This window comes from Gavialis gangeticus, unplaced genomic scaffold (genome assembly GCF_001723915.1).
Source record: "Gavialis gangeticus isolate Ggan-Ray unplaced genomic scaffold, GavGan_comp1, whole genome shotgun sequence".
NCBI classification, from domain to species: domain Eukaryota; kingdom Metazoa; phylum Chordata; order Crocodylia; family Gavialidae; genus Gavialis; species Gavialis gangeticus.
In genome coordinates this window covers 5019106-5029787 of record NW_017729013.1, presented here as the reverse complement: position 1 = coordinate 5029787, position 10682 = coordinate 5019106, and the positions used below count along the sequence as shown (strand labels likewise).

The window sequence follows — 10682 nt, the reverse complement described above, 5'->3', positions numbered from 1 at the left end:
AGGAAAATGGAGACAAAGAAATAGTTAAATAGGTTAGCTTTGTCATCTGGTGTGATGACCAAATTTCCTAGCGTGTCTTGCAGGGGCCTCACGTTACCCGGTACCTTCTTTTTGCCCCCTATGTATTTAAAAAAAGACTTCTTGTTGTCCTTGATCTGGGAAGCTAGTCCCAGTCCCATCTCCGCCTTGGCCTTCCTGACCGCCCCCCCCTGCAGCCCCGAGCAGCCACAGTCTAGTCCTCCCTGGGGATGGCCTCCCTGCCATTGGGTGTGCGCCTCCCATTTAGCTAGGAGATGTTCCTGGATGCTTTTGGTGAGCCATGGGGGCTTTTGCACCCTCCTGCTCCCTTTGATCCGTGGTGGGATTACCTCCCTTTGGGCTCAGAGGATCATCTTCTTGAGGAGCGACCACTCTCCTTGGACACCTGGCTCCCCTCCCCTCCGGGACCTCAGCATCTCCCCGACTATTCTCCTTAGCTCACTGAAGTTTGCCCTCCTGAAATCTAGGCCTGCTGCCTTGCTGCAGGCCTTTGCCACCCTGCGCTGGATGGTGAATGCCAGCAGGCGATGATCACTGTCGCCCAGGTGGTCGAGCACCCGCAGCCCCCCCACCAGGCCTGTGGCCAGCACCAGGTCCAACAATGCATCTCCCCTGGTGGGGCTGTGCACCTCCTGGGTTAGATGGAGGTCCTGCATTTGGGCTAGGAACCAACGTGAGCGGTCAGACCTGGCTGAAAACCGCTTTTGAAACTGCTTTGTTTGCTACTGTTGTAGAAGGTGGAAATGATCCTTGTGCAGGGTTGCACAAATAGTGATACTATTTTATTAAAGAGTTGCACACCAAATAATCAGCCTTAATTAGGACCTGGTAGGTTTTCCCCAGTTTTGGTGACTGGTTGTGGAGCTTTGCTTTGCTTTGCTTCCTTTTCCTTCTTGATCAAAAGTTTTTATTTTGTAGTGACTGCAGTAGCCTGTTAGGTTTTCAAAGGTGCTCAGGAATTGGTATGAATGATGGAAAATCCCCACCACTTTCTCTGGGAATAGTTTATGGTGCTGTTGGGTATAAGCACCCTGGAGCGGGTTTGGGGATTTGCTTGCTCAAACACCCAAACTTTCAGGCTTGCTTACAGTTTTTTTCCCCACTATCTTTATTCCTCTGGGGCAAACTCCCTCCTGGCAGGAGTCAGCATAAACAACCCAAGCCATAAAACCTAACACTTGTATCACACAGGGTCTTCTCCCAGACCCAAAGAGAGTTCTTGGGCCTGGTTCTCCTGCCACTTGCCTGCTCTCTCGCTTATCTCTCAGGTCCCTTCAGTCACAAGAAAGGGACTTACAGTCCCTCTGCTGCACTCACAGTCCTCTGGGAGAGGAGGCACTCCTGGTGTGATCCCCGGGCTCCTCCACGAGCTGACTCGCTGGCTCTCTCCCTCCCCACACTCCACTCTTGCTTGCAGCTCTATCCAAGTCTGGCTCCCTTCCTTGGGAGCCCTTTTTGCTTGCTGGATGCCAGGTAATTATCCCCTGCAGTTGGCCCAGTCCTCCTAGCAAGCCTGCAATCAGTCGCTTACTGGCTGCAGGTAGCTTCAGCCCCTGAAAACATACTAGCTGCTACAGGCCCCCTGAAGGCTGTTATCTTGTACACATCCCTATGTACAGTACAGTGAATTTGGGTTTTCAGTACAGTTCCTAATGGGCAGGTGTCACAGAGCCATTGTCATGGCTGTTCCTAATTGCCGTCTTTGTTGGCAGTCTCTGTAGGGAAGTCCGGGACTAACTGCATTGTGGAGATGGAGCTGTTCCTTACTCCCTACATGCCTCTTCCCCTCAAAGTAATATATGTTGGTGGAGCGTGGTTAAGATAAACAGAGGATTTCAGTTGCTCAGCCAGTCAGTCTGGTACATTTTGCCAGCAATTAATTCACCCAACCAGTTCTGTAACAGTTTATAAGTTCTCTGGGGTCACACCAGAACTCAGTCAACTAATGAGGCTGCCTATTGCATGATGTGACTTGTGTAACCCGCTGGTAAACGCTTGCTATCAGGTCAACCCTGCATCAGACTGCAGTCCGTTACTATTCCAGCTAGAGAGCTTGAGCAGCTTCTGCTTTCAGTTTCGGAAGTTTCTAGTTTCAGTCTGTGTGGTATCAGCTATGCCCACAGCAATGCAGAGTGGGACCTGCAACACCCCCACTTGTGCTACAGACCTGGCACTATACAGCGATTCCCCCTTTGCTCAGACTTCCCTCATCAGAAGTCAGCAGTTGCAGAGAACCAGTGGATAGAGATGGAGCATACTCTTCTACAGAATTAGGGGTTATCCTGGCAGGTTAAGGAAACCCCACTGACAATATTGCTGGGAGGTTGGTTACATGCTACGTTAAGCAAGTTCAAAAGGCAATCCAAGATCATTTAACAGGTTTTTCTGTTGCTTCCATAGAGCACTCCACGGTCGATTCAAGTCAGGTTCATGGAGGTATTCCCATGAGGAATAGAACATACCAAGCCCTCCCTCTGCGTGCATGCACACGTTGACATGCACACGCACACATGCACACGCCACTCAAAAACGCAATGTGGGATGTGCCCAATTTGAAGGTCTAATGAACTAATGAGATTTGATCTTCATTCAGCTAAAGCCATAGGAATTTCAGAGCCTGTGAAAGTCCCCTATTCCAAGTTCCTGATGCATCCAGAAGACCTCTTTGTCGTGGGCTTGCCTGAAGGCATCTTACTCCGACGTCCTAACTGCTTTGGGATTGCAAAGCTGAAAAAGATATTGCAAGCTAGCAACAACATCCAGTTTGTCATTAAAAGGTAAGGCACCTGTTCTTGGCATCCAAGGACCTACCACTAAGAATACAGGATAAACTCCTGCCTGAGCTTTTGTTCCAAGCGATCTGCAAAGCGCCTGCAGCTCGGTCATGTTCAATAAATTTGCCCTGCGAGAGTGATCAAATTACTTTACTTTGAATAGTTGCCAAAAAGGAGAAACATTATCCATCTCTTCCTCCCTACCTTTGTAAAGAGGTGGCCAACTTGACAGAGTGGTGGAAGAGGGGCAGAATGAATAGCTTATGAGATTTGTAATAGGATACGAAGCCTTTTACATTCCAGTCTCTGGTTCAAATGCTTGGGAAGGGAAGAGCTGAATGTAAAACTTGCTCTGGAAATAGGGACTAATGCATTTGATTCTACAAACTGCGTTTCTCTGATAATCTGAGGTGAATGTAGGACTTTTCCTCCGTTAAAGAATTCTTTGGACACACTGCTGGGGGAATTCACCCTGCAACTATCCTAGTTATAATTGATCCATAAACACTTAGGAAAGCATCATGAATATTCAGTGTTGATAGGCAGTCAGAGTCTTCTTTTTGCATCCTTTCTGAATCACGGCTTCTCCAGGAGGTCACTCTTCCTTAACACCAGGGACCTGGGGAATGGTGAGATATTGTAGCAGCCCAAATCAGGTTGGAGCAAATCAGTTTACTAAATTGCACCCAAGAGATCCTGTAGTACCTCAGATTTCCTAAGCCACTGAAGGTGATTTTAACTCCAATTCCCACTAATTTCTGTGGCCACCTGGTGTCTAACTACCTTGGCTGACTGAAAATTTCAGGCTACTGGTATTATTTTGATGGTCTGTCACCCAAATGATAACCCAGCCTAACTCTGCTTAATTTGGGCACCCTGATTTGATCGGTCTTCCAGCTGGTATAACTACAGGACTTTAACTTAAATCTAGTTTAAGTTCCTGTATTTTTTTTTTCCCCCCCCAAACCAGAATAATTACATTGATGACAAGACAGCTAAGCTTGACTGACTGAGATGGCATGTATTCTCTAGTGTTGCTTAATTACTAGCTTTAAGGTCAGAATTGGGGCATTTGATTGTCATTTATGTATCAGATAGCTTTTGCTACCTCTTGCTGACTAATTCCAGCCTCTGGATCCTGTGGCTCATTAAGGAGACGCATTTAATTCTGGCCCATAGAAATGTGCTACTCTGCCCCTGGGAACAGCCTCTCCCGCAGAGGAGAGCAGCAAGTCAGGGTTAGCAACTGAAATGGAAAATCAGAAGTTGGTCACAGATTTGTGTGGCACCTGGCCACATATTTAATTTGTGAGGTTGAAAGTGGGGTTTGGGATTTAACTTCTGTCTCATCCACTGCAAGAACTCTGTCTCCTGAAGCCTCTCTAAATACTCCCAGGGTTTGTAACAGGTTCCAATGGCATATCGTGGTCTGTTCTTATCATGAAAAACAGTGGGGAAAATTATCTGTATTGCACTGTGTATTGACAGGAGCTGTATTATATCTACAGGGCTGTGCAGACTCTCTCACTTTCTGTGGCTGTGCATGTGTGAATATTGTTACAGTAGGCAGCCTCTTCTGGCCTTTGCTGACCAGGTGCCAGCTCCTCTGGGCACTATATTCAAGGAGAACATTTTCTATCAACTGGGAGTACTGTTTCTTTTAGACGTTAATAGCCTGCAATTTCAGATGCTCTGCAGTTGTGACCTGAATCTTATCCTGGAGAGGGAGGGTTACATTGGCTCACCATAGATTTTGCCAGCATAAAAATTATTTCCAAACTTTCCCTGATATATTGCAAGAAGTCTAAAACTGTATGAGCCAGGCATGGTTAGTGGGTTCGTGGGTGTAGGAGCGTTATCTTCAGTGATGGATTGTAGCAGTAAAATCTTGAAGGTTTACTGAGCTAGTACCTCAGTCACCCTTCAGCTGCTTTTTCAATGTTTTCCAGACCAGAACTTCTTGCGGAGGGAATTAAGGAGACTGCTTCTGACAGCCCAGGAGCCAAAGGTAGGATTTTGAACTTTGCAGATGACCAGGGCAGTACAATTGTGGTATAAAAGGAATTGGAGCATTTGCCAAAACTGTGCCCTCGCTGCATCATCTCTGGGGCTGCCTTTTCGCAAGTGCTGCAAACCTGTGTAGCACAGTGGAAGTCGGAGACACTCAGCACCTTTGAAAAGGAGCCCACTGCTTATTTGCTGCTTCAGTTGCACAGAGTCCTAAGCCTTCCTGTTGTGTCTCATCTTAGCAGCCAGCGAGAGGGACTCCAGTGACTCCCTGGTGGATGAGGCTGCGAAAAGGCAGGGCTTTCAAGGTAAGACTGGGCTGCTTTTGGAAATCGGATAGATCTTGTGAGTGTGAATATATTTGAAGTACATGAAAGAGTTCTTGGGGATCCAGTCCTCTATAAACCTGGAAGGGGTGGGGGAGAGGGTTGGCTTTAGGATGCACATAGACTGTGGAGCTCTTGTTTAAGTAAATGCAAGGTTTATGCTATAGTGAGGGAAAGAAAATAGCAATACTCTAGCATTTAGTTATTCTTAATATCTAGTTGTAGTGTGGTGTTTGGAGTGCAAGAACCGAACCATTTCCATCTTGGCACTATTACAACCCCCATTAGCACAGTATTTGGCCATGTCATAATCACCAGCATTTCTATCTGTGTAGCACCCATGTAAGGGAGGCTGATATCGTAACTCTCATTTCCCACATGGGGAAACTGAGGTCCCGAGGTTCTGTGCGACCGGCCCAGAGTCATGCAGAAAGTCTGTTGTGGAGTAGGGAGTTGAAACCCTAGTTGTTGAATTCCAGGTTGGTACTTTCACCTCTGGATGATTTTTCTTCCCAGATAGGCTGGTGCATCTACAGGGGTAGCATCCCATTCAGGCTCAGGAGGGTGGAGGAGATGAGTGAAGAAAGCGATGCCTTCCAGCACTGGGAGAACGCTGCACTTGCTCTCCTGTGTTTCCAGACCAGAGCTCTTGGCCTGGGGGCTGTGAAGACTTGGCAGGCAGAGAGAGGAAATGCCCAAAGCTGAGATCGGCAGGAAAAGACGAAAGAGGGAGCACTTTGGCAATAGTACAGGCTGGATCAAAAGGAAGGACAGCAGGATTGAATGAGGGCAGAGGCACAGAAGAGGCGAGGTTATTTCATCGCTCCAAACACAGAGGGCTTGAGAGGCATTCTGGAATGTGCCGTAATTAAGTGACTCAATTATCTCTCAATCTGACCTTGCAAGACACATAATTAAGCACTCCAAGCCCCAGAGTTTGCATTTTTGTGGCTTTTGCACCTTTATGCTGTATATATAAATACCAGTGTTCAGTGGTGCACTGCTGCGGTCATAGCAGGTCATATCTATACTGTCCTCCCTCTGCCCTGTCCTACAGAATAGTGTCATTTGTTTTTCTTCCCAATATGGTCTCAGTTTTAAATGTGTCTTATGGATTCCCTTAAAACACGGCAGTTTCTTTAAAGGCTTGAGCTAAGGCTTCCTCAAGTCAGTTGGAGACTCCAGTGGATGTGGAACAGGTTTATAATGATGAATAGTGAGATCTTCTCCTCCTGTTCTGTTACCATGTTCAAATCTGGGTCCAGAAACGGGCACACAGTATTGCTTGCGCTGTAGCCTTAAGGAGGTCCCCATTTGTGCATGGTTCCTATATACAGTAAGTGTCCAGTAGCCTGAGCGTTTCCTTCACATGTGCACGTAGTTTGCATCATTGGCATATCCCCACAGTTGCATGTTAACTTTAGTTTTACTGACTCCTGAGGGAGTGTTCACATTGCAGCCCCTGTCAGGTTTTTTGAATCTGCAAATCCTGCTACACATCTATCAGGTCAACAGTGAGATAAGCTTGAGACTGGCCGGGCAGCTAGCCAGATTCAGATGTTTAAGTAGGCGTGGCTCCACCAAAGCCAAAACCTCCGTTTCCTGTTCCCAGAAGTGCCAGATGCACAAACCAATTACTGTCCTGTTGGTACCATTTGTGCCACTCCCAAATCAGATGTGGTGCAAGAAAGTGCACCAATAGGAAAATCCATGAATCTGAATGGAGCAGATACTGGGCTCTGTGACATTCTGGTTTGGCACTTTAGGTACATGAGAGACCCTTACAAGGGAACTCCATGTGTTGTCGTGTTGGGATTTCTGTAGCTTGTCCTGACTGACTTACCACAGCCTGTCTGAGCAGGGTTTACTGGCCAAAATCCCAGTATAAACACCCCCTCTGTTGGCAGTGGTTATATGTGGTGACCCCAGTGCCTGCCATGTCACAGATGCGGTGCTTCTGGCTCCTTGTGGCCGTTGCCCGGGAAAGTTGGTATCCTGCACGTCGGTCTGCTAGGAAAGCGGGAAACGTGTCTGCGGGCACTCGTGCTCCAGCAATAGGTGTGTTCTGTTCTAAGTGGTTGCTTCCCTGGATAACAAAGCTTTGCATATGTCTGTTCAGCTCCAGAAAGAGGGTGTTGATCTGTTTGCATGTCATCTCTGCAGATGCGGGGGTTCTTAGTGGGATACTGATTCAGGTCCTTGGTGTAAAGATTTTGATAAGACCTACTTCTTTTATGGGACCTCATAAAGGGGTGATAAGGAGGGATGGAGAGGTTCTTAAATACAAAGGGCCAGATTTTCAGCCCATGTTAACTGATGGACCCAAGTTTCCAGGGCTTGGTCCTCTCCACAGGGATCTGTGAAGTCATGCACTGCAGCCTGGCACTGACCTGCTGAGCCACCTGGCTGACTGCAGAACCCAGGTCCCTGACTACTTCTGGACCTGTTCTGCCAAGTGATTGTCTCTGATCAAATGCTCGGAGTGCTCCCTGCCTCTTGGAGAGTGTGGTTTTAGGTTTACTTCTGTATCTACTTATGATTTTTCTTTTTTAATGTTAGCAATTACCTTAATTGAATCTTGGCTTTAATGCAGTTCTTAATCAGCATTCTTAGGAAACGGGAGAAAAATACATATTTCTGTTTAGAATTTCTTTCTTAAGGACTTTGAATGGCCTACTCCAGAGATTGGTTAATTGCAAGATAAGGACTTTCCTATAATTAGAAAATAGTATTACTTAAAAATCGCAGAGTGCCTTTTAATTTAACAGCAGAAGTCCATAATTGTTTCTTTACTTTACAGAAAATTATGATGCCAGGCTTTCCAGAATAGATATTGCTAACACACTAAGGGAACAAGTCCAGGATCTGTTCAATAAGAAATATGGTGAGAAATCCAAGTGGTTTTTGTTTCCTCTGAATCTTTGTCTCTGCTCTGTCCTCCCCCATTTCTATCTCCCTGTTCCCCAGAATTTTTCTTTTTCTAACTTCTCCCTAGGTGGTTTCATTCATCTTCCTCTTTTCATCTAGAGCAGTTGTTATTCTGTGGGACACATGCGGGACGTGGCGCTTCATCATGGATTAGAACAGAATGATGTGTCTATTCCCCGAAGAGGGAAATAAGTGGCTTTTGTTGAAGCATTGGTAGTGTAGGTGGCTCTTACACAGCAAGGAAGATTCTCATGATTAGGAGAATGCAGCATTTGTTAATGCTGCCTGCGGTTCCTACACAGATTTTTTTTTCCCTTATGAAGAACAAAGCTGGTAATTTCATTAGCAGAGCATTATAGAGCCAGAAGGATGCGTCTGAGCGCCTGGAGATGGGGGTGGAGGGAAATGACTGTGTAGAAGAGGAGACGATTGCAAAGAGAATGAGGGAAAAGCGTATCAGCCATTCATCAGGGCATGGCTGAGCCCTGCAGACCCGTTTCTCCTATTTGCTGTGCATTTCTAGTGGCCACCTTGTCGGGCCTATGCAGGGGACTAATCGGCCCCCTATTACCACTGTGCCTGAAGACATCAGAATCTTTCACATATTGGTAGGGGAGGGCTATTATACCCATGTTATAGATGAGGAACTGAGGCACAGAGAGAATATTTGACTTCCCTGAGGATCATGCAGGAGGTCTGGGGCAGAGAAGGGAACCAAAGCCAACGTACGTCTCCCACATCCTGGATCAGTGCCCTCCACCCCCTCCCCCTCCCCCAACCTTATTCTCCAAACTTGCAGGAAGTCTGCATCAGGAGCACTCTCTACCATCCACCATGAAATGGTACGTTCTTGGGAGGAAGTTGCTGCGCCAGCTCCTGCAGACGGACACAGGGGAAGAAAAATGGACTGGAAGTTTAGGTCCAAACAGTGTCCCAAAGTGAACAGCGCTGACCTCCCATTCAACCTGCCTTGTTGCATGATCATCCTCTTCAGCTGTCTTTATTTTTTTTTTAATTTAGCTTTAGCTCCCTAATTGCCTCTCCTTTGCTTCATCAGCTCGTCACTGTGCTGGAGCTCTGTGCACTCACTAGTTGCTTTGGGACCATTCCGTCCTGATCGTCCCCATGGTGATGGCCTGAAAATGTTGGTCCTTGATCTAGTGATTGACATGCTCCATTAAGCAGCTCACACATTGTTTCTACAATGCCAGCATACCACGAGGGGATTGTGTGCGCGCTTATGGAAAACCAGGCGTTGCAAGACTGGACCTGATACTGGAAATCATGCATGAATCCCAAACGTCATGGGTGTGTTTGGTTTGTCTTTCTCCCAGGTGAGGCCTTGGGGATCAAGTACCCAGTACAAGTGCCATACAAGCGGATTAAAAGCAATCCCGGGTCAGTGATTATCGAGGGGCTGCCTCCTGGAATCCCGTTCAGGAAACCATGCACCTTTGGCTCCCAGAACCTGGAGCGAATATTAGCCGTGGCTGATAAAATCAAGTTCACTGTAACAAGGTATGTTCCCTGAGGGCTGCCTACCGCACAGCTGGAGGAGGGCGAGGCGGGGGGACCCCAGGACATGGACCCTGTGCCAGTGACCAGTGTGTGCGTCTATTCTGAACTGAAGTCTCTGGGCCTAAATCTGTCACATGTGCTGCCAGTCACCATCAGGGAAACAGCTATAAATACACCCTAATGACACAGGCTTCCATCCTGCTGAGAGACAACAATTAAGTTGGCAGTTAACAATTTGACTGAGAGAAGTGAGCTGTAAAATATAGGTTTCTCCTCCTTTTCCTCTCCTTCCTTTCTATGCACTTGCTGCCTGCCTAAGAGGGTCAGGTCACATTAAAAATAAGTCTTGGTGTAAATATCCAAGAAAAGGAAATGAAAACCTCTCTCCCTTTGTCTTCAGTCACTGCAGGGGTGCTTGAGAAGTCATGAGGGATGTTCCACTAGGAGCTCCTACTACTTTATGAAATTTTGAGCATCCAAAAAATGTTTTTAATACAACACACTGTGCTGGGTCAGTTGAGTTTTGTGTCATACCAGCTGCATGGCCGACAGGAAATCAGCCAGCGAGCAATGGCTGGGGTTAGCAATAGCAGCTGTAGGGAGGAAGCGTGGTGGGGTGGAGGGAAGCTGAATATATTCATTCCTTTCACAAAAACAAAACCATGGGCCTCAGAACCATTAGAAATGGTGTGATAAGGAGATCTAAAGCCCACTGAAATCGGGAAGAAGATGCAAAGTTGACGGAAAGCTTTCAGTGGACCAGTCCTCCATTGGCTTATCATGCCCACGTGTTGCAGTGGCAGTGGCAGTGAGTGGATTTGGCACTGGACTGGCACTGAGGAGACCTGGGCTCTATTACCACCTATTCTATGCTGTTGCAAAAAATAATAATGTGATCCTTGGATGTATAGCCATGGGAGCAATAAGCAGAAAGTGAGAGATATTTTAATACTGTAAACAACGACAATGAAAATTATATTGGAATACTACACTTTTTTTATTAGCCACATTTTAAATGGGATGATAAAAACTGGAGCAGGTATAAAAAAGATCTGTAGAAATTATTGAAGATCTGGAGAAAATGTTTTAG

General features: G+C 46.6%; 1 protein-coding gene across 10 annotated transcripts in view; it reads left to right on the top strand.

Annotated features, from left to right (window-relative positions):
* The window catches only part of GTF2IRD1 (GTF2I repeat domain containing 1), a 210023-nt gene that overhangs the window by 153647 nt on the left and 45694 nt on the right, over positions 1-10682 (top strand). For all 10 annotated transcript variants that reach the window (XM_019511404.1, XM_019511407.1, XM_019511406.1 and 7 more), the window contains 5 exons: positions 2633-2816; positions 4763-4821; positions 5063-5128; positions 7947-8030; positions 9409-9592. In XM_019511404.1, the coding sequence (XP_019366949.1) occupies positions 2633-2816; positions 4763-4821; positions 5063-5128; positions 7947-8030; positions 9409-9592 (577 nt within the window). The remainder of the gene's footprint in view (positions 1-2632; positions 2817-4762; positions 4822-5062; positions 5129-7946; positions 8031-9408; positions 9593-10682) is intronic.